This window comes from Suncus etruscus, chromosome 6 (assembly GCF_024139225.1).
Source record: "Suncus etruscus isolate mSunEtr1 chromosome 6, mSunEtr1.pri.cur, whole genome shotgun sequence".
Classification (NCBI taxonomy): Eukaryota; Metazoa; Chordata; class Mammalia; order Eulipotyphla; family Soricidae; genus Suncus; species Suncus etruscus.
Window position 1 is genome coordinate 36,363,708 of NC_064853.1, and position 23,785 is coordinate 36,387,492.

Consider the following 23,785-nt stretch of genomic DNA (forward strand, 5'->3'; position numbering starts at 1 on the left):
CAGAGAGTCTGGGAGCAGGGGAGAGGGGACACCCCGTCGAGGCAAGGGGTCCAGTAAAAGTGAACTAGTTTGGAGACGTCCAGGGAGAAAGGCTCCCTGCTTTCTCCTTTCTCCTCCTCCACTCCCTAGCGCTCAGGCCAGTTTGGCCTGGGGAGGGAGTGGAGGGGTGCCAGGAGTTTTTTGGGGGGCGGAAAAAAAGCCGGGTGCCCCAACCCTTCCCTGCCCATCGGTTCTCCCAAAGACATTTGGAGCAGGACTGGGGCAGTTTCCAGGCTCTTTTGGGGGACTGGAATGGGGGGGATGGGAGCCCAGCAGGGATCAGGATGGGAAGACAGCGGGCGCCCTTCAGGGGGGCTCCTCGGGGTGGAGAGGTGGGGAACGGCCCCCTCAAGCCTCAACCGGGCACCCAGCTCTGGTTCGGGGGCGGCGCCCCAGCCAGGCCTGGGGGCGGCGGGGGCAGGGCCGAGTCGAAGTTGAAGTCCATCTCGTCGCTGTCCATGAAGTCGTTGAGGATGATGGACTCGACGTCGCACTCGAGGCTGCCGCTGAACATGTCGAGGTCCAGGTCGGCCGGGAAGCGGTCGGGCGCGGCGCCCAGCGGCCCGGCAGCGGCCGCCGCGTAGGGCCCGGGCAGTGTGTCCAGCAGGAGGCCCCCGGGCGGCCCCCCGAAGGCGGTGGCGTGGCCCGGGGGAGGCAGGCCGGCCGTCGTGCCCGCCTCTCCGGGCAGCGTCATAAGGCTGATGGGGTGGGCTAAGGCACTGCGCGAGGGCACGGGCGGCGCGTACGGGGCGGCCCCCTTGCCTGGGTAGGAGGCGGCCGAGCCCGCCAGCGCCAGCTCCCCGGGCGCGCCCAGCACGGGGCCCGGCCTGGGTGCGGGCGGCGGCGGCGGGAGCAGCGCGGGCAGCGCCCCGGGTCCGGGTCGGAAGGGCGCGGCAGGGGGCGCGAAGCTGGCCTGCTTGTTCTCCTGGATGGTCTGCATGGGCAGGCGGCGCAGCGCCCCCAGTGTCGGGGGCCCGAAGCCCCCGCCCCCTCCGTAGGCGCCGCCCTTGCAGCCCCCGAAGTAGGCGGGTGCCGAGGCTCGGGCCCGCGGCCCATAGGCGTCCTGCGCGCTGTCCAGCAGGGCCTCCGGTGGCAGCCCCGCGCCGCCGCCGCCGCCTCCGTGCAGGCCCAGGGGCCCTCCCAGCTCGGCCAGGCGCGGTAGTTCTCCGGGGCAGCGTGCACCCAACGCGGGGGACAGGGCACTGGCCGGGCTGGGGTACATGAGCGGGGACGAAGGTGCCAGGGCCTCCAGGGCCTCATCGTCCTCCAGTTCGGCCGCCTCCCCGAGCAGGGGCCTCCCGCCGCCTCGGAAGTCGGCCCAGGCCTCGTAGTCGTCGCTAGCGTGCGAGGCCGGGCTGGTGGCCCACTTGGCGGCGGCGGGCACGGGCCCCGGCACGGGTGCCCCCGGGGGGCTGTCGTCTGGGCTCCTCTCCGGGGCCTGCAGCTGCTTCTTCTTGCTGGCCTTGCCTTTGATGCGGAGGAACTTGGTCCCGTTGTCCATGGACACGGCTCTGCGCCGTGGGGTCTTGCCGGTCTTCCCGCCTTCGGGGTTCAGCATCCACCAGGAGCTCTTGCCGGTGCCCTCGTTCTGCACACGGATGAAGCGGGTGTGCAACGACAGATTGTGCCGGATGGAGTTCTGTGGCCGAGACAAGGACATGGGGCGGGGGTGACAGAAAGGGGAGAAAAAAGAGAAGTGAGGGGAGAACAGGGGGTGAGGAGAGGAAGAAAATAGGGACGATGAAAAGGGGGTAAAGGGGAATGGAAACACATGTAAGTACCAGATTGACAAAGCCCAGATACCTCTTTTCTACCCTAGAACCTCGCCACCACCACTGCCCCCTTTGTACCCAACAGACACTGCTCCGGGCCGGGAACTTTGGCCTGGCCGCCCCAAGTGCTTCTGCTAACAGCAGCAGTGTAAGGGGCACAGGAACCCTTATCCCCAACTTAGCCAGGGCTAGCCAAGCTGCCAGCACCCCCAACAGATTATGTAAGGGCTCATGCCGACGCGGCTCATTTGCCCGCCCCCCCCCTCCCCAGTCTGGCATGGCGCCAGGAGCCCGAAAACCCAGGGCTCCAGAAATCAATCTCGCGGTGACTGATTAAGCCCTGTTTAGAACTAATTGCTCTTTCGTGTGTGGGGAGAATAAATTACCTGCTTTAATTTCGTGTCTTTAAAATGCAACTGCAGGTAGAGAAGACTGTTAACCCGTTGCTGGAAGGGCCTGGCCAGGGAGAACTGAACAGGAGGGGGTATCCCCAAGGTGAATCTGGGTCCCAGACTTGTTAAGAGATTCCCCCCCCCCAGAGAACTTGGATCCCAGCAGTTGGGCAGTCTTTGACTTCCATGACTCCACCTTAGCACAGTGCTGCCCCTGAGGCCAACATCCTGTCCTCACGACACCCCCTAAGTTTAGGAACTCAAAGGCCCTTCTTGGTGGAATGTCACAAATTACCCCAAAGCAGGAGGCATTATCCCCACTCAGAGGCAAGAAGAGGTTTAGAGCAGTGAAATGGCTTGTGCAAGTTACGGGCTTTCTACAGGACTCCCCCCACTCCCACCCCCCCCCCCCAGGTATCCCTGATACCACCTGAACACAAGGCTGCTGTGCCAGCCTTGCATGCACCCCTCTGTCACTACCTGCTTTTGCCAGACCTCTTCTGGACCCAGAAAACAGGGAAGCTGGCTGCTAGGCTGGCTCGGCTCTCAATGGAATCAAAGCCCAAGGCCCAACACACTCCACCTTGAGGCCTCCCCTCTAGTGATTTAGAGACTGCTGTGGGCAGAGTCTGGGCTTGGGCATTGGAAGGTTGGGCAGGGTGCCTGGCCTTTTCCACCACCTCTGAGCTCAATAACCTTGGATCCCTGCCTCCATCTTTGAGAACCTTGGTGAACTCATCTAGGAAAAATATGGGAGGCTGCTCCGTCAGCCCCTTGGAACTAAACTAATGTGTGGGGATATGTGAGAAGGCTTCTGATGCTCATAAGTATTGCTTCAACCCCTCACACAGGCCAGAGAGCAACTCTCTCCCATACTTGTTCTATCTCCACCAAGGGAGATCATGTTGGGCCCCAGCAACTCTGGGAAGCTGGCATCACACACCTTGTAGACCAGGGAATGAAAGCCCAAGGGTATGATGTAATCTGCTCGAAGTCCCTGAGGCAGCAGGGACCAAGTCAGATCTGCCTGCCCAGGGGGAGCCACTGCCTTGTCCCAGGCTCACCTTCCTCCTTCCCATCCTAGGGCACCAACCCACCTAGCCCCCCCAACTCTAGCTACTGACCTCAATCTACAGAGACTCCCTAGCTGGGGGAGGACACTTCCTGTCCTTGGGAGATGCCAGCTGGGGCTCCCAGACCCCGACCAGCCTTGCCCTGCCTGGCTTCTCCTGGGGCCCTGAGAGGAGGGGGGGCTGGACCCACAGGGAGTGATGCTCCCTCTGGCAGGCACCCCTTCCTGCTCCCGCCCCTGCACCTGGTTCCCCAGTCCCTCCCCCACAGCTGTGTGCTGGTTCCCTCCCCTGCAGGAGTAGCTGCCTCAGATGCACCCCCTCCAGCTGGAGGTCAGGCCCCCAGGCTTTATCAATGTCTGGGTGCCAGCCTCAGAGATAGGAAGGAGGGCCACTGCTGTACCACCACCCTCTCAGCACCTGCAGGTCTCAGCTATCTTGTGGGACTGCTCTAGCAAAACTCCCCTCAAGCCCAGGATGGTGCACCCCCTCTGCAGGGGAGCAGCCGGGTGCAGCAGGGCTCAGGAGGCGCCCACTTGTTGCTCAGTGGGAGCAGCAGAGCCAGGGGCTGAGTTCAGGTTGGTTTCACTCAGAGTGGAAAGGACATTGCATTCCATCAGGGAGAAAAATAGGCCAGCAACTTCCAAAGAATCTCAGGGTGTCTGTGCTCCAACTTTCCATGTAAACCATCCCAAGAAGCTGGCAGCACAAGCGTGGGGCCTGTGGCAAGGGCAAAAATCTCTGTCCTGAGCTTCCATATTAGAATTCAAGAGAATTTCACACTGTATTTCATTTTTGTCATTGTTGGGTTTTTTTGTTTGTTTCTGTTGGTTTGTTTTGGGGCCACATCTGGCAGCACTCAGGGGTTACTCCTGGCTCTGTGCTCAGAAATCACTCCTGGCAAGCTCAGGGGACCATATGGGATGCTGAAGATCAAACCTGGGTTGGCCTCTGCAAGACAAAAGCCCTCCCCGCTGTGCTATTGCTCCCGCACCCCATATTGTATGTATTTCTTTTTGTGTGTGTGTGGTTTTTGGGTCACACCCGGCAGTGCTCAGGGGTTATTCCTGGCTCCAGGAATGCCAGGCTCCTGGCAGGCACGGGGGACCATATGGGATGATGGGATTCGAACCATGACCTCCTGCATGAAAGGCAAATGCCTTACCTCCATGCTATCTCTCCGGCCCCACATATTGTATGTATTTCTTAACACATTCACATTTGCTCAAGACCATGTTCTCAACCACCACCCAGATCACAAGCTCCAAGTCCACAAGGGTTTGTACCCTTCTCCCTCTGTTCCCTGTCCAGCCAGAACTATACAGCTGGTTCCATCTAGGAGAAGGATTTGCCTAGGGTCCTCCAGGGACTAGTGGCAGAATGGGGCTTGGGGGCTGGAAGGATAAGGCAGAAGGAGGCCTTATCACAGAGTCTTTCCCCTCCAGGCTCAGTTTCCCTCCCTGAAGACTGATAAGATAGATCACTTTCACTCTTAGTTCAGCACTGAAACCCCTCAGGGTCACTCCTTAGTTGGTTTTACTTTGGGACCACACCCAGCGATGTTCAGCAGTTACTCCTGGCTCTGTACTCAGGAATCACTTCTGGTGGTGCTCAGACCATATATTCTTTTGGGGATTAAACCTGAGTCACCACATGCAAGCTTGGCAAGCGCCCTGCCTACTGTACTATTGCTCCAGCCCCCATATTCATAGGTTTTTCTTGGACAGTCTCACTCAGACCCCAGGGGAAGACACAGGCCCTGAAGTCCAACAATGCCAGTATCTGCTCAACTCCTACAGAAAAGGAAATGGGATTGGAGAGGATGGCACAGACCAAATAGAAGGGGACAGTTGGGGTTTATTTAAAGGGTCATCCAGAGAGGTAGCCCAGGTAGGCATGAACCTACTGGGTCAGACTGCACCAGGGCGTGGCCCACAAGGGATGCTCAGGCCCCACAGCCAGGGTGGCTCCTCAGAGCCCTGCCACCTGATACCAACCAATCAGAGCCAAGTTCCAGTGGCAAGTGCTGATCACAACTCGCCCACAAGGCCTCCTGGGAGGCCAGAGGCCACGGAGGAGGTGAGGGAGGCAGAGGAGGGAGACGCCTGTGCCAGGCAGCAGTAACCAGGGCTCCCTCTCTGAATCACCTAGCAACCCGCCACCACAGCCACGGCCTGCGCCCCGGCTTGCCCGGGCTCCCCTGGTGCCCAAAGCCAGCCAGGGCTCTCCTGGGGCCTCACACCTCCCACACTTGCATGCAGGTCTGGGGTAGCTTCCCAGAGCTGAGAACTCCTAAATTATGGATTCAGAGAGACCATCAGAGGCACAGGGTACTGGGCTTCATCCCATGCCCACAACCCAGCTTTCTCTCAGGACCTGGTGCTCAGCAAAGGGCACAAGCTCTGGCACTGAGAACAATAACCCAGGGCAGGAGTCTATGAGGCTCCATTTCTTCCAAGTGAAGGCCACTTGGCTCCATCTTCTTCCTCAACAGGAAGCAGCCAGGAGATTTCTTCCAACCCCCAGAACCCTCCCATGTACCCCTCTTCCTCAGGAAAGAATGGAGGGAGGCCCTAGCCTGCAAAAGCCTGTGACCTCAGTTTCCTCTCCTGCTCCTCCAATCCATTGGAGGATCCCAGTATGTGTTTGATGGGAGGCTGTATCCGTGGCAGGCTTTGTTCAAAAAGCACCTCTCACCTGCCCTACTCTAAGTACCCACTTGTCACCACTGCCCCTTGCCCTGCTCTACACTTTTCTAAAGCAATAGAAACTTTTGAAGTCAGTATATAATTGGTGTACAATCTGTGAATATTTTTATTGCCTGCTTCCTTTAGGTTGGAGATGAAATATCTTGAGGAATTTCTGTCCATTTTCTACTCCACCCCAGGTGTTTGGTGAATGTCGGGTGTTGAGTGAGAATAATAAAGGATAGAGTTTGTAAGGAGAATTAGTGAGACTGGGGAGAGGGGATGGCACTTGATGAGGCTTCTCCAAATGGGGGAGAGAAGGGAACACAAAGATGAGGCAATTGCAAGGTGGGGAAAGCCAGGAACAACCCAACCACAGAGGGAAATAGAGGAGCTTCCTGAGAACCAGGGTTTGCTCTGGTGGACAATGCGGCTTCCAGCCGCTCACTCTACCTCCCACTCGGCCTCCCAGACATAGGTAACTTAGGGCAGCCCCTGAGGAAGCAGGATCCCCATCCTGGCTGACGGTGCCTCCCTTGCGGACAGGGTCTGATCCATTTGGTGACAGCAGCTCATCCATCCCGTGGGACACCCTCATCTATTCCCAGGACACCCTTCGCCCACGAGCAGTAATGCATTCATCTGACAGCACAACCCCATTTATCCAGCACACCAGTCCCATTTATCCAGCAAGTACAACCTCATTTGCTAACAGCATTCCATTCACCTGCCGGGCCCCCTCATTTATCCAGCGGGACACCCTCATTTATCCTCCGAGTCAGAGGCTCTCCTTCTTCCTGTGGTGTAGCTGTGTTCTCTGATGGTGCAACCTGGCACATCCAGCAGGACGTCATCTCCTCCTGCAAGTACACTTCATCCCCTGACAGCACGACCTCATCTATCTAATAATGCAGCCTCACCTTGCCTCCAAGTACCACCTCAGTCCCTGACAGTACAGCCTCGTTTATCTTCCAGTACAACCTCATTTCACCTCCCAGCACAGCTTCATTCTCTGCTAGCTCAAGCTCATCCAATCTTACTTCTCTGGCTAGTGGGTGGATCGGGAGGAGGTATGGAGAGGAGTCCCTCTGCCCCTTCACTGGCCCCTCCCTACAGAGGGGCTGCCTAGCCTTGCAACCATAGCCAATCTCCCAGGTCCTCAAAGACCCATGGACTGAGTTCTAGGCAGCTCTGCACATCCAGTGCTGCAGATTGTCTCTGTCTTGTCTAGCCCTCTAGGGCTCAAGAAGGTCTAGAAAATGTTTCTCCTGCTTTTCCGGAGGACCCTCTCTGGCCCCCACCCACCAATCTGGTTTAATCTGTAGAAACTGCTGATTCCTATGGTGTGGCTCCTCCCACAGTTGTCAGTCTCTTGCTGCCAGCATGATGTCACTGAGTGCAGGTGGGGAAGAGGTGGGCACATTCGGCTCCCAGGAGCTGGCACCAGCCAGTACACCCCCACCTCCACGTGCTTCGTGCTCTCTACACACCAGGCTTCAACACACATAGATTTGGTTCTTTGGTTATTTTTCCTTTTGCATCCTCAAAGCCCTTCAATTAGGTACTGCTACTGGACAATTCAGATGGACTAAGTGACCCCTGAGCCCACGAAGCTTGGAAGTGAGGAAGCCAGCTGTGGAACTCAGGGTTAATGGATTCCAAAGCCAAGGCTCTCTCCCCTATGAACACTGGCAATATAGCGAGCACCTCTGGGCCTGAAGCCCTGTGACCTTTCCCTCCTTGGTTCTCAAGTTCCTGCTTCCTGAGACAGAATCCCATCTTGCACATACCCCCACAACTCAAAGCCTGTGCTACACCCTGACCCATGGGATGCCTGCAGGGTTCCAGGGCCTTGCACAGTTCAGGCTCTGGGCCATGTGTCCATTTATCACAGGGACAAGTCTGGACCAGGTTTGACCAGGTTACACCCTGTCAAAGAGGAAGCCTACCCAAGGGTGATAATGTTCTAGCAACTCCCTTTAGCTCCTCCCAAGCAGAGACTGCCTGTAGGGTAAGTGCTCTGACCCTCAACCAAACACCTACTACCTCTTTTCCTCTTCCTTCCCTGCCCCCATGAAGAAAGGCCAAAGGTAGGGCTGGAGAGATAGTGCAGAGTTTAAGATGACACCTATCTTGCACACAGCTAACTTGGGTTCAAATCCTGGGAACAGATATGGTCCCCAGAGCACCACTAGGGGTTACTCCTGAGCACAGAGCCAGAAATAGGCCTTGAGCACCAGAGTATGGTTTAATTCCTCCACCACCTCCAACACCACCACCACCACCACCACCACCACAACCACCACCATCACCACCACCACCTCCACCACCACCACCATACCACCCCTATCCCCCAAAGAAAGGAAGATTAAGAGCAGAGGCTGGAATCTCATTTTATCCATGAGATCTTGGGTCTCCCCCATCAAAGTGTAAAGATGTCCCAATATACATGGGATAAGATTCCACTAGATTCCACTAGGTCTCAACCCCATTTACCTGCGGTCAAGCTGAGGTACTCAGTTGAAGCAGGCTTCCTGAAAGTAGGGGTCACCTCAAGTGCATAGGGTCTGGTGGAAGAGAGGCAGAGGATGGGTAGGACACCAAGATCACAGGATCAAGAGGAAGAACTCAGGGTCAGTGGTGAAACAGGAGTGGACGGGAAGAGGCCAGGAGTCACAGATCCAGAGCAAGGGACAGGATTGGCCATGTTCATAGTCCCTACCCCAGCAAGCCCACAGACTTGGGCCCCAGTCTGACACCCCCACATTCTGCTGCTGTCTGGGGTATGAATCTCACATTCCTGAAGCTCACCTGAGTACCTCCCTGCCCTTGCCCTTGTCTCTCTGCCAGAGCAGATCCAAGACCCAAGCTTCGCTCTCAGCCCCTCTGCTGGCCCCACAGGAACACTCCCCCCATAATTCACGCTGAGTTCAGCAGTGTAACAGGGAACTGTCTCCTGACTGAACCCTGAGGTGGTAAAGGCCCTTAGCAGCCAGGAGCCCCTCCGGCCTGGCAGCCCTGTGTGGTTTCTGTTCAGCAGCACCTGGGCAAGAGCTCCAAGACTGGCCACCTCCCTCTTCTTGACCCCCTCCAGTTTTGCCACCTCCCTACTTCCTTCCTGCTCTACATAATTCAGCAAATTAAGGCACCAGCTAAACCTGCACCAACTATGCTGGCACTCAGAAAATCCACACCAGACCAGAGAGCAGCCCTTGTATAGATGAAAAAACAGGCTCCAGGAGACTACGTGCACAGCCCAAAGTCAGTCCTGAGGCGAGTAGTAAGTGAGGAAATTCCTACCCTGAGATGCAATGGGAAGGACCCTAGCCAGGCAAACTTATCAGGTGTCCAGAAGCTCAACAGCCCCTCCACGGGATTAATGGTGGGACCCCTAAAAGGCCTTCAGCCTCTGCCAGTCTCCCATGCAGTTGAGCCCCCTTTCATGCTTTGCAGCACCTCTTATGTGCACCCCTGCCCCAGGCCCTGGGAGCAGCTGCAGTGACCTCACCCAGCCCTGCCCTGGGCTGGCTCTGGGGAGGACCCAGCAGCTGTGCCCAGCTCTGCAGGCTCCTAGGGGGAAAGAGGAAGAGCAGGCAAGGTGCCAAGAGAGCCATCTGCTCTCCCAGGGGCCTGGCCACCCGCACAGCCTCTGGCCTCACCCCCAGGGGCCACCCTTGGTCCTCTGTCCCTCTGCCAAGCAACTCCAGGACCCAGGGCAGCCCACCCAGACTGGTCACCAGTCCTCAGTTGCCATCTGTGGGCCTTGCCGGACAAGTAGGAGCGCCCCAATGTGCACTGAGAAGTGAACAAGTGAACAACTGTGCAGGAGCTGGGGAGGCAGAAGGAGAGAGCAGAGGCCCGAGGCCACATCACGTGTGTGTGTGTGTGTGTGTGTGTGTGTGTGTGTGTGTGTGTGTGTGTGTGTGTGTGTGTGTGTCTCGCACACACATGGACTGCTGTGCCAGCCCAGGCTCGCCATCCTGGGGCAGAGTCCCAAGTCCCCATGAGTCCCCACCATCCACTCACATCTGCTAGGCTGGCAGGTGCCTGGCGCCTCTGGCTAAAGCAAGCCCCTTCCCCCAAGGCCCCAGCTCAGGTTACAGGGAGGCAAGGCCAGCTGAGGACAGGGGGAGGGGATAGAAGGGGTGGAGGCAACAGCACCACAGCTCCCAGAGAATGGGGGAGGGGAAGTCTGATCTCTAGAAAGATCTGTAAAGTCAGAGAGGGAAGGGCCATGCCCAAGGTCACACTGCCTGCCAGTGAACAAGGATGACTTAGTGTGCAAGGCCAGACAACCTGGGGCTCGGGGTGATGACCTTGAGCAAATCATTACTAAGAGGTAAAAAATCAGGAGCCTGGAGCAGTCTTCACTCCCAAGGCCACAGGACAGGCTCCGGAGGCTAGAAAGCAAGGGTCACACCAGGGCCAGAAGGAAGCTTGGACAAGGCCAATTTTTGGCAGTCTGGGGAAAGAGGGTCACCAGAGAATGGGAACCCCCTACACATGCATGTAATTACACACACACACACACACACACACACACACACACACACACACACACACACACACAATGATTCCTTTTCATCCTGAGCATTAAGTCATGCATTTGCTAAGGTTTCTTGGCGACTTTACATGTATGTCCCCTGTCATTTTCATATGCAAACTTGGGTAGAAGTCCCATATAATTCCATTTTATAAAGAACTAAACTGAGATTCAATTACTCCAGGCCAAAGAGGAGGTATGTTCTTCCCTGATGGCCTCCAGGAAAGACTCCTGACTACACCACCTCATCATCCCAAGTCCCAAGTGCCTGAGAGGCCCAAAGGATGCTGCTATAGACACGGCACCCCAGGCCTAGCCTCCAGAATTCTTTGTACCACCACCCTAAACCCAGAGCCAAGCATGCATAGGGTCTCTGGGTCACTCTGTTCTGTCCACTTTCCATTCTGGTTAGCTCTATTCTATGGTGCCCCTCTCCTCCCACCACCTTGGAGAGCCAGTGTCTGGGCCTGGCACTGAAGGCTGCTCATCACCATGTACGGGCTCCCTTGACAGCCTCAAGTGGTCCTGCTGAGCTCAGATCAGCACAGCCAGAATCACTGTGCTTTCTGCCTGGCTCTTTCCCTCCACCCCAGCACCCAAGGCACATCACCTGCTTGTCTACCCCAACCTTGAGTTTGTATCCTACATCAAAATCAGGAATCTTTATCTTAGCTTCCCTGTTGACCTGTGGCACCTCAAAGTCAGGAGACACTCCAGCTCTTAGAGCCTTGCACAGAAGGTGCCCGTGGTATGTCAGAAACATTCGGGTGAAAGAGAAAGCTACCAAGATCCTGGAGTTACCTTCAGGGAACCATCTGTTGGGAAATCTCCCCAGGTTGCAAATCTCAAGACCAAACTCTAAGGGACAGCAGAGATGAAGACAGGGCAGTGAGAAGGCTGGGCTGGCCAACTTGGCCAGAGCATGGGACTGGGAATGACTCAGCCCGCATGTAATGGAACGGAAGCACGTATATAATGGCCCACGGCGGCTGAACTCTGGGCTGGAATGGTTCAGTGTGACTAAAGCAAGGGTCAGAGGAGAGGGTGAGCCATGTGGCTGGAGGTGGACTGGGCCAGGTGGCCACAGCCTTCAGTGTCATACTGAGGCTCCAGGACAGGATCTGACAAGATAAACAAGGGGCTATACACTTGCTCTCCTCCATGCCACCAAGAGTCTCCTGGGCAGAGGGGAAGCACACTGGCTATGGGCTCCATTCTCAGGGTTCTCAGAGCAAGCATGATCCCTAAGGTGGGTCGGGAAGAAATTCAGTGTCTTGGAGCTAGCTGAGAGGGTTTATATTCTCTGGAGTTCTCCCAAAAGAGAGTGAGATGAATGGTCCTTCCTGGGCAGACTGGGGACCATGAACAAGTGAACAACAGTTCAGAGTGAGAGTACAGCAAGGTAAGGTATTGGCCTTGCATGCAGCAAACTCAGGTTTAATCCCCAGCATCCCAAATGATTCTCCAAGTCCACTAGGATTGAACTCTGAGTGCAGAGTCAGGAATAAACCTGGAGTGTGGCCTAAAAGTAATAAAATAAAATAAAATAAAATAAAATCACCTGGATAGCTTGCATTGAGAAGAAACAAGACTTCTGGAAGCAAAAGAGAGTGGCCAGTGTGAGTCCAGGATGCTGGGCTATCAGGACCCTGCCAGTCCTGCTCTCAGACACTCAAGCCCACCAAGGAGAAGCTGCTCTGGATGGCTGAGCAGGGACGGGAAAGTTACTTCTCTGAAAGCCTGCGGCCTGTGCTGACCCTTGGCCACCTTTGTCAAGAGCACAGGACTGAAAGCAGGTATGCTCAGAGACAGGCAGGTTCCAGAATCACCCGGGAAGTGGGGCTTTGTTCAAACCACCCAGGCACCCCCGCCCAGCTTCTGAGGGGTGTCCCTAGGGATCAATGAGTCGAGCTGCCTTGGAGAGCATGTGACAATGGCAGTGGGTGTGGGTGAGGAACTCGGGTGTCAGGTGTGAAGGTGGCAATGTGAGGGTGGCATACACGTGAGATGGGAGAGATCGGGTGGGGATGTGTGGCAGGGCCTGGCCAAGGCTGCTGGGCTTGGCTGCCCCCCAGGAACCAGGGCGCCTGAGAGTTCTAGAGGCTGGAGTGTGAAGCTGCATAGAGGGCGAGCTTGGTGGCAACAAGCCGTGTTCAGCACTCTCCCACCTTGCACCCTGGCCCTCTGCCTTCCCTTCAGAGCCTCCACTACCTTAGCAAAACGGGACTAGGACCATGTATGTACCTGGCAGGAGCCCAGGACAGTGAAATGAATTTCTGTCCAGTGCTCCAGTGCCCAGCACCCAGGCGTCTTAGTTTTTGTTCCCCTTTCCAAAGAGCCCCCCTCCCCATCTCTCCCTCATTTCTCTCTCTCTCTCTCCCTCTCTTCTCTCCTCCCTCCCTCCTTCTTTCTTTCTCTCTTTTTCTCTCTTTCTATCATCTCTCTCTCAGTAGAGGGAGGCCCTGGGGGAAGGGTGTGGGAGGCCCCTCCCCCACACACCACCTGGCCCCCCTCCCACCTCCACATATGGGTTGGGGGGGTGGGGAGAGACAGCAAACAGCCAAACCCTCCCAAACAGGAGTTGGTTTCCATGGTAACCAGGGTGCCAGGAGGAAGGGGGTGCCCAGATCCAGCTGTCCCCCTAAGCACCCTCCCCGGGCCCCAGAGCCTCAGCAAAGGCCCACCCCACACCTTGTACCCCCCCCCCCATCTGCCAGCTCTGGAGGCCAGCTGGGCCTGCCAAGAGTGCTCCCTTCATTGTGCCAGCGTTTGCCACCTGGGCACTGTCAGGGTTGAGGTGGGTTCCTCTAAGTGAGAAAGTCCTAGGTTCGAGTCCATCAGCACCTGGCCGTGGCACCTACAGACGACCAGCCCTGTCAGTAACAAGCCTTAGCTCAGAACCGTGGCTGCCTCCATTCCCACCATTGCCCAGAACACCCTCACCCAGAGGCGGGTGCTCTTGGGGGCCAGGCCCCTACTGGGAAAGAAAATCACGCCTCACTCTCCTCTTGTGTACAGATAAGCAGGGGGCTCAAGGTGGATTTGGAAGAGGATCCTGGGCACCCCCAAGAGACATCAAGTCTGGCTCAGAGATAGGAGGGAGACCCAAGGTGCCCAATGATCCATCCCCAAGTTGGGAGGCAGAAGCACAGAGGGGCAAGGGTTCTAGAGAGTAAGCTGGAGTGCGTGGGAGCACGCACAACCCAGTGCCCCTGAATCCTACTGGGGGTCACTACCAACTCCCAATGAAGGAACAAACGGGGACTCTTTCCAAGTCCAGACGTGAGACCTGCTTCCAGTGCCCAGGGCCCAGGAAATAAAGGACAGTCTTCATGCTCAGATGCCTTCCTCCCAGGAGACCCAAGGGCAACCCCCTGCCCTGCTACCCCTGAGAACCTGGGGTGCCTGGCTGCTGGGCCAACTCTTCCAGGTTCTCTCAGCCCCCACCTTTTCCTGGCATGGGACCCACGCACGCACGCACACACACACACACACACACTTCCAGCCAGTCCTCAAGCTGTAGTCTTTTAGGGTCTGCAGAGAGGGGGAAGGACCTCCACCAGCAGAAAGTGGGGGACTGGGGGGCGCTGAACTTTCGAACCCACAAACCCCCCGCGCCGTTCATTACCTTAACACGAGTTAAAAATAACCGTCTCATCTCTTTAAATTAGTCTGTCTGCAATTACCGCCTGGCACGGCGCTGCCCGCCATCGCCCTGCTGGAGCGGCGCCAGGTGGCAGGCGGGGGCCTCACCCTGTCTGTCGGTCTGTCTGTCTGCCTGCCTCCCAAGGCCCCCCTTCCCAGCGAGCACTACTACCAAAGGGGCCTCTGGGTATCCCGCCTCCAGGGTGTCCCCCACCTACCCACCCCCGCTCGCCTGCCTGCATTGGGAGGGGGCCAGAGTCCTGAGCCCCTGGGAGCCAGGGGTCCGTGGGGGGGGAACCTGGGGGGGTGGGGACTGGTGGCAGGCGGGGGAGGGGGGCTGGGAGGCCCGGGAAGCCGGAAGGGCCCGCAGCGCCAGCGCTGGTGGGTGGGTGTGAGCAGGTGGCCGTGGGAGTCTGCCGGGCGTGCCAGCAACTGTGCCAGGAGCGGCTGGCACGGGCTCGTGCCCAGGAGGCGGGCAGCTGCCAGACCCCCGCTTGTGCGGTGCGGGAGGGTGAGGACACCCCCCCAACCGGGGCTCACACCGCCTCCTCCCGCACCCCCAGCAGCCCTTGGGGCTGGGGATCCCCGAGGACAAAGGAGGGGGGGGGGAGCCCTGCTGTAGCAGCCTGGGGGAGGCAGGGGAGCCCCCTAGATTCCAGGCTCTGCTCATCCAGGCTGGAGCAGTCTGTCCAGGAGAGCGCCCAGCCCAGCCCCACCCCAAGGGTCCTGTTCAGCCTGGGACAAGACCCCCAACATGCTCACAAGACACCCAACATGCTCAGCCCTCCGGAAGGGTGCAGGAGGGAGTCCCATTAATTGTGTTTCTCCCCACCAGACCTGGGGACAGGACTGGGAGGTGCCCAGGCCTGGCTGGGGAGCTCCCGGGGGAGCCAACAGCCAGGAAACACAAAAGCAGGCAGAACAACTCCAGGGGCACTGAGGCAGAGGAGTGCCATGACCCAGGGCAGCCTGGAAGGCTTCCCGGAGGAGGCCAAGGGGAGAAATGGAGCTGGAGAGGGGAAGCTACAAGAGGAGACTCCTATGGATCCCTTGGTCCTGGCCCTGAGCTTCTTCTTCAGGCTTCAGCCTCATGGGTGGCCTGTACCAACTGCTGATCTTGCCTTCCTCAGACCCTCTTAGCACCCTCTACCCACATCACAGGACCAGCACTTTCTGATTGGGACCTCTCCCCCTTCCCCACATTGCCTCCCTGTCATGCCCCTAGTCAGGGGTGCCAGCCTGGCATGCTCAGTGTCTCCCTAATTCCACACTGCACCTCCAAACCTTTGCCAGGGACTGTGGGGTCACCTCTCTCTGGAAGACTTTCTCCCATGTCCTCCCCACCCCACCCCCACGAAGATCAGGTAGATCAGGTGCCCAGGAGGGCTGGCCTGGCTCCCCAGGTGGCCTAACCTGCCTCCAGGAAACCCTGCCTGCCTCCGCCCAGCCTGCAGGTGAGACAGAGAAGCCCAGATGCATCCTGAAGGTGGTCCCAGGCCCTCCCAGTGGGTCCCCCTCCTGAGTCTAATAGGGGTTTTACACATGCAGGGAACAAGTGCAACCCTTCTGTGGGGAAGGGAAGGGAGGAAGGAGGCGAACTGGCATCGGAGGCAGACCCCGCCCTGGTCAGCAGAAGGTGGGCCCTGGAAGGGAGTGACTGGGAATGAGAGGATGGATGTTCTGGAGAGGCGGGTGGGGTGGGGGGAAGGGCAGCCGCCAAGGGGGTGACATGGGGCAAAGGGGCGTCCCCTCCAACAACTGGTGGCTCTGCCCTGGGCTCAGGCCATGCCCCAGCTCCCTCTCTGTGGCCTCCTCCTCAGGCTGTCCTCAGAGCCTGGCACAGTGGAAACTGCATCCAATGGGCGGCTGAGAGACCTGGGCTGACATCCAGCGCAGGCCACTGGCGGAAGCCCTGCTGGAAAAGGATCAGTCTCACAGCCTGAGCAATGAGCCCACAGACCCTGAACTGGGGGCAAGCACATTCCCAGCCACGTTCTAGGGCCTCCCCCAGCCCCTCTTCCAAACAGCACCTGCTAGGCAGTATGTCAGGGTTCTGGATGAGAGTCCAGCTCTCCTATCAACTGATTCCCCTCAGTTCATGCCTCCACCCCTGTGCCCTGCTCTAACTAGTGACAGTCAAATCCACCTGCCTTGGGGACTACAGGACGTTAAAGGTTAATACCTGGCACAGACAGCTAAAGGTGTGTGGTATGGCCTGTCCCTGAGACCCTCCAGTGAACTGCCTCTCACCCTCTCTTTCCCCTTTCCCAGCATTCCTAGTTCATGGAGCTTGGCTAGAACTCCACCTTCTACTGGAAACCCTCCTGGATTGCTCTGCCACCTTACTTTCCTCTGCACCACTTCCTCACTCTTTCGCCAGACATGCACTCTGACTCCTGGACACTGGGGCTCTAGACTGGGTGCTGTGGGCACAGATCTGACTCCATCACTGCCACTGTCTCTTGAAGGTGGGGCAGGGAAGGGAATTGAGAGCGGAACACAAAAGACTAAGATTGGGAGAGGGTTGGAGGGGGGCAGTCCCAAGCTAGCTCTTTTCGGTTAGGGAAGGCTCCTGGAACCCTGTGCCCCTGAGGATGGGGACTGGCTCTGTAGGAAGAAGTGAAGGGTGGGCTAGTGTATGGTGAGGCAGTGGTAGGTGGGTGCCTAGCACCAAGGCAGAGTCACTGGGGAGAAATAAGAGCTGGGGGGGGGGGGGGGCTCAGTCCCAAGGAGGAGGGAGGAAGGGGAAACAGGCACAAGTCTACCTCTACAGTCAGAAAGACCCTACAGGAGAAAACTGGGTACCATAGGCATGAGGTCAGGGTACCAGGCCCCTGTCAGGCGGGCACTGGGCACCCAGAGGCATTCCTGTCCGACAGCCGCCCTCTCCATTGACACGCCTACTTCCTTGGACCGGGTCACCGCCAGGGCCAGACACGGGCCCTCCCTTCACTCAGGGAGGCCTCTCCCCAAGATGACCCTCCCCCTAGGCACTGCCCCCAGAGGAGTCACCAGCCCTGGGCCCAGCAAGAAGTCGGAGGAGGGGGGTCTGGAGGCCCTGCCTCCAAGATGGCTCCCCCCATTCCTACTAGCTATCACTGAGGCCTCCCTGGGGTGCCCCCTCTTGCCCCTCCCCTCCCCCATGCATCTGGGCTCTGAGATTTAGAGAAGAGGAAAAGGACCGACTGCCTGGGTGGGCAGGGGCAGAGCCCCAGCCATCACCTCTGGCCTCCGGGCAGCAAGGGTCATCGTCAGCCCACCCTGCTGATCCAGCTCTGCTGATCCAGCTCTTGGGAGGGGTGTGTGTGTGTGTGTGTGGTGTGTGGTGTGTGGTGTGTGTGTGTGTGTGTGTGTGTGTGTGTGTGTGTGTGTGTGTGTGTGTGTGTGTGGTGCACCCCGGCTTCTCCAGCGCACACCCACCCCTGTCAGGTCACCTGACCCCTAGGGGAAACTCCGACCACCACAAAGCAGGTTCCAGGGCTGTCCCCTTCACCCCAGGGTCAGCTTCACGTGGCAGGGCTGAGAATTGAGGGGCGGGGGGGGGGGGGAAGTGGCCACCAAACCCCACGTCACTATTCCAGCTCTGGAAGAGGGCGAAACTAGAGTAACACAAAGCAAACTCACGGGGCAAGGGGGGGGGGTGGTCTGCTCCCCGATGTCCACTGCCTAGGGGCTTGGGCTCCTCTTAAGACCCACAGTGGAGGCAAGGGAGGGGTGTCCCGCGGAGGGTGCCTCCAAGTGCCAGTCCCTTGTCACACCCTCAGCCCCTCCACTCAAGCATTCAGGGCATCCACACCGCCGCTGCCAGGAGCATCGCACCGGGGACCCCCCACATCACTGGGCGGGCACACACTCCATGACCCCTGAGGCTTAGCCAGCCTTGCTAGGGAGGCCCACCGGGATGGAGCCCAGACACCACCACCATCACCACTGCCCCTAGACGGGGTGAGCCCAGCCCCTTCCCCATCCCATCCCCTGCCCGACGCCCCCACACCTTCCAGCCGGCCGAACTGTTGCTGTCGCCTTTATCCTTGAAGTAGGGCACGTAACGGACCATCCAGTCGTAGATCTGGGAGAGCGTGAGCCGCTTGTCCGGGGCGCTCTCGATGGCTTTGGTGATGAGGTCGGCGTAGGACAGGTTCCCCCACGCGTTGCGCCGCGAGCTCTTGGCTTTCCGCAGCGGCCCGACCTCGGCGCCCAGCGGCGGCGCCGGGGCCATCGCCGGGACCGCGGTGGCGGCGGAGGCGGCGGAGGTCCGGTGGCGCGGCTCCGGCCCGCAGTCGTCGGCAGCCTCGGCCAGCCCGGAGCCCAGCGCTCCCGCGTCCTCGTCGGCCGCCAAGTCGTCGGGCTGCGGCAGGGGCCAGGTGCAGGAGCGCGGCCGGCTCTGCGGCGCGAAGTCCGGGTCCACGTCCACCTGATGCGCGCGGAGCTTCGCGGCCATGGTCCGGCCCGGCGCGGGCGGGCGGAGGAGGCTCCCGCCGAGGGGCTGGGGCGCGGGGAGCCCCGGGCTCGGGGTTCGGGCTGGGGAGGGGTCCCTGGCGGCGCGGCGGGCGGGCTCACCCACGGGGCTCCATGGCCCGGGGCGCGAAGACTCGGGGGGCGACGGGAAGGCGAGGGAAGGGAAGGGGCGCTGCGGGCACACACCTCGCCCGGCCCCGCTTCTAGCACCTGCCGCCGGCTGGCGCTTGCAGCCGCCACCACGGCCGCGGCCACCGTCGCTGCTGCTGCTGCCGCCGCTCCCCCGGCGCCGGTCCCGCGCGCGGGCCCCGCTCTCCCGGGACGAGGCCGGATTGCACCATGCCGGAGCCCGAGCCCGCGCCACCGCCGCTCCCAATGCCGCCGCCGCCGCCGCCGCCGCCGCTGCTGCTCGGGCTCCCGCGCCCGCCGCGCTCTCAGCGCCGGCTGCAACTCGGGATGGGCCCGGGGGGCGTGGCGTGGCGGGGGCGTGGCCGCCGCGGAATCCTCGCCCCGCCCTCGGGCTGGGGCACCGGCGCGGCGCTCCCGAGCTCCGGCCGGGCGACCCCCTCCCCCCCGCCCCGCCCCTGCGCGCCACAGCGCCGCCTACGGAGCAGAGAGGTGCGAGCGGAGGCCACGACCCCGCCCTCCAGCTCCCGGCGGAGCGGAGGGGCGGGCGCGGAGGCGGGGCCCTTGACGTTCTTATTGGTTCGCGGCTCGGCTGGCCCCGCCCACCGACGGCTGCGGGTTCCCGCCCACCAGAGCGTCAGCCTTCTTGGGTTATTGTTATAACCCAAGGGTTTCCCGGGGCAACGGGGAGGAAAGGGGCGGGGCTATGGCGTTTAGCCACGCCTCTAATACCCGGGAGGGATGCCTCCCCCGGCCCCCCGTCGCCTCCTGTTTCTAGACCCTCTTGCCTGGCGATTCCAAGTCTTTGGGCCCTGCTCTGGAATGAGGAGAGGGGAAAGAAAGGGTCAGATCTATTGGGTTTTGGGTCAGGCTTTGCCACTGTTCTCTGCAGGTGGATTTTCTTCAGGCCTGGGACCATAGTTTTTTTGTCCTTTTTTTTTTTCTTTCTTTCTTTTTTTTTTTTTTTTGTTTTTTTGGGCCACACCTGGTGATGCTCAAGGGTTACTCTCCTGGCTCTGCACTCAGAAATCACTCCTGGCAGGCATGAGGGACCATATGGGATGCCGGGAATCGAACCACCACTGTCCGTCCTGGATCAGCTCTGGGTGCAAGGCAAAAAGCTCCCTACCGCTGTGCTATCTCTCTGGCCCCCTACCATAGTTTTGGTTCTTAGAATTTAACTTGTTGCAGAAGCAACCTGGAGAGCTGATTTAAACGCCCCTAGCGTCTATGCATCCAAGCATTGGTTCAAGGTTCGGCTGGGGTTCGAGGCAGTTAGGGAAATAACTAACACTAACACTACCATGACAATGTTAATGAGTGAGAGAAGTAGAATGCCTGTCTGGAATACAGGCAGGGGGTGGGGGAGGAGGGAGATGGGGGCATTGGTGGTGGGAATGTTGCGCTGGTGAAGGGGGTGTTCTGTTGCACTGGTTAAGGGGGTGTTCTGTTTATGACAAAACCAACTACAATCATGCTTGTAATCATGGTGCTTAAATATATATAAAGTTCCCTGGGCCACACACTTTGCAAACCACTGTTTTTGTTAACTATGAGAGGTTCTTGCAGGGACTGTTAGAATGAGTGCTTGCTTCGAAGTTTATTGCATTGGGGGGAAACCCTCTCATCTAACATTTATTGAGCACCTTCACTGCACCGCCAGACTCTCTCCCTGTCCTTATTATGGCAAGAGCTCACAGAGAGCAGTTCTTCACAGAGGCAGACGAGGTCCCAGCGCTGAGGCTGTTGGAGTGGTCAGATGTTAGTGGAATCATCATTTGGCCTCAGAAGGAAAGAGCTTGTCTGAAAAGTTGGACTGCCCATGACTTCATTCCCAAGGAGCCCTCAGGCTAGATTTCCAGCCACCACCACACCTGCCAGCCTTTGCTCAGGATGTTTCTCTGCCTTAAAAACACCCTTTCCCCTCCCTTCTAGACGACCCTCCTTGGAGGATCTCTCATCCTTCAAAGCAGCTCAAATGTCAAGTAATTCCTGACACCTTTTCTAATCCCAGCTGCCTACATTCATTTCTTTCCCTGCTTGTCCACACCCCTTCCTGCTCTGCCAGCAACACCTTGTATCCCTTCAGTACAAGTTGTCTCTTTTGCCAATCAGGAAACTGAAGCCCGTAGAGGTAAAGTGACTTGCTTAGATGGCCTTGCCAGGACTAGAATTCCAAGACAGGGTCTCATGCTTGGAGAAACTGAAGACCGGAATTTTCTGGGTAGTAGGCAGGCTGGGCCCAAGCCAGGGGAGACAGTCCTCTTCTCTCCAGTTTAGGAATTAGAAGCAGGGCCAAGGATAAGTTAGGGGTGGGGCTGAGGGGCCCCTCGTTGACCCCCAGATGGGAGCAGACCCAGGATACAGGCAACTGTCAAGGCATCTATCTAAGTCACCTCCCAAAGGCAGAGGTGTGCATGAGAACTGTTGCCCCCCCCCTTCCCCTATGCACCCACCCACCCTCTCCCAGCTGGTTCTGTTTAGGGGCATACAATCTTTGCTGGATTCTGCACCACAGTTCTCATCTGCCCTCCCTGCCTGGGAGCCACACTGGAGTGAGTGTCCCTTGGGTACCCTTGCGGCCAGGCAGGCCTCCTGTCACTCTTCAGCCCTGGCACAGCTTGCTCTGTGAGTTCAGGGCCTGCTGCGGGTCATACCAGAGCTGGGAGGATCCTTAGCTGGGGGGCCTGGCACAGGCTGCCACAGCGGGCTGGAAAGCCAGGTTGGCACAGACACCCAAGAGGCTGACTCAGGCTCTGCTCAGGCCTCTGCCCCGCCCAGTGTCCACAGCTGCTGCCTGGTCTCTCCCCTGGGACCCCCTGCCTGGCACCCACACCCACACTCATACACACACTGGAAATCACACCCAGCATGCACACTGACACATATTCACAACTTGGATTTCTGCTCTCACATTTATTATGAGGCAGCATAACATAGTGATTAAGAGTACGGGCAAGTTACTTAACCGCTCAAAGCCACTACTTCTTAATCTATAAATGACTCTCATCGCAACACTAATTTCATAGGGTATTTGAAGAATTAAATATGATTATGAATGTCAGCACCAGGCTCGGAGTAAGTGCTCAAAAATGCTAGCTGTTTGGATTATTGATGGTGGTGGGCCACACCCCTTCTCTTCCTCCTGCCCTAGCTCGTGAGTCCCTTCTTCCACTCTCACGGTGCAAGCTCTCATGCCCACTCCCTTGCACACTTGCAAACCTCCCTTCCAGGGTTTCAATTACAGGAGCACCTGCTCGCTGCTCTTGGCCCCTGAGCGCTCCCTCCCCTCTCCTTCCTTACCTCACTTAAACTTAAACTCCTATTTACCTCCCCACCACTCCCACATTCGTTCCATCTCACAAACAAGCCCCCACTTGCTTGCTTACCCTTGCATTCCTCCCCTTTCCACACACAGGCACATTTGCTGTGCACTTAAAACATGCTCCTATTCTAGTGCGCGCGCACACACACACACACACACACACACACACATTGGCTCACTTACATACTTACAGACGCCTTACCCACTCAACTTGTACTTAGATTACAGGACTTGTCCACACACCCTAAACCACCCCAGTGCACGCCTCAGTACCTCACCCATAGCATCCCGCCCAGTGAGGAGCACACCCCAGGAGCTTCTTTCTGAGGGCAGCTCCCCAGGCTCCCACCACTGGCCCCACCCCTCACCCCTGCCCACTGTCTCCTACCCCTGCTCCTTCCCCTCTTCCAACCTCAGCGCTCCAGTCCTCCCAGCTCTCAGAATAGCCCCTGCACTGAAGCCACTGCCACCTCCTCACAGCCACTGCTGAACTGTGGAGCTGGCCAGAGCCCGCTTCCCCAGCATTTGGTGCCAGCTGCCTGGCTCACCAGGGCACGCGAGGACAGGCACACAGACTTTGCTCAGGGCTGGAGGGTGCGGTGTTTCTTCAGCCCCCAAAGCCTTCTTCCAGAGCCCACCTAGAAGAAAGACAACTCTCCAGGGAATCAGTGGTCATACCCAGCTCTGCCAACACCCCCCCCCACACACACACACCATACACACACACACACCGCTTGTGAAGTTAGAGAGAGGTGCCTCCCAAGCTGATTGACAGAAACCAGAAAGAAGAAACCAAGAAGTTTGCTAAAGGAGCATAGTGATTTGGGAATAGAGCCAAGCTTTACAGGTTCAGACCCCAGCTCTTCTGAGAGGGGGGTCCCTGGAGTCCAAACACCCCTTCCTCTCCTGCCCCCACCTGACAGTGCTGAGACAGCCGAGTTGACATTTGATGCCAGGGTTGTCAGGAAAAAAAGAACAGCACCAGGGTGATGTCTGGGGACGCCTCTGGAAGGGACCTGGCCAGGGAGGAGCTGGTGGCCAGACTGGGCCAGACTGGGCCTCCAGGGGTGGAGAAGGGACGTCTACAGAAGCCAGAGGGGACATCAGGACAGCTGGGAGAGCCTCCAGACGGCTCAGGCCTGGCCCAGGGACAGCCCTACCCACAGTAGGCAGGGCTGGGCTGAGACTATAACTAAGGGGGACAATGTAACAGTAGGGTGTGGGGGCTTTTCATGAAAAGACCCCAGGTCCTTAGCTCCCACAGTCATGTCTGGACCAGGGAGCTCTGCTGGCTTTAGGGAGGCAGCCTGGACCAGTGACTGTTTAGTATCCTGGAACTGGGCCCAGGCTCAAAGGACCTTGTATCCTCCTATACTGCTCTCAACAGTAGTAGAGGATTTGTATCAAGTGAGCAATTCTTACAGGCCCAGCCTGCTCTGCATACCCTTCTGTTCAATCCCAGAGTCTCTTCACGAAAAGTTTCAGTGAGTCCTTGCTAAGTGGCAGGCCCTGCAGAGCCCCCAATAGGGTTATCCAGGAGACTCTGACTCTATAGGCAAGAAATTGGCCTTTCTTGTCACTGTTGCATGCTGGAAAGCGGGGGCTGGAGCAGAGGCCTTCTGTATATCTTCCTTGAGTAACAATGACTTTTTTTTCATCTCACAACCACTCCAGAGGCAGATACATTATTACCATTTTCTGGAAGAAAAAACTGAGAAGGGAAGGTAA

General features: G+C 58.1%; 2 protein-coding genes across 2 annotated transcripts in view; both read right to left on the minus strand.

The window, feature by feature from the left end:
• The window catches only part of CTPS1 (CTP synthase 1), a 1,052,426-nt gene that overhangs the window by 648,663 nt on the left and 379,978 nt on the right, over positions 1-23,785 (minus strand). The window lies entirely within an intron of this gene.
• On the minus strand, positions 381-18,607 carry FOXO6 (forkhead box O6). The gene is made up of 2 exons (XM_049774769.1): positions 18,143-18,607; positions 381-1,678 (listed from the first exon to the last, which is right to left on the minus strand). Exons 1-2 carry the CDS (start codon positions 18,587-18,589, stop codon positions 395-397), a joined length of 1,731 nt encoding a protein of 576 aa, XP_049630726.1. The 5' UTR covers positions 18,590-18,607; the 3' UTR covers positions 381-394.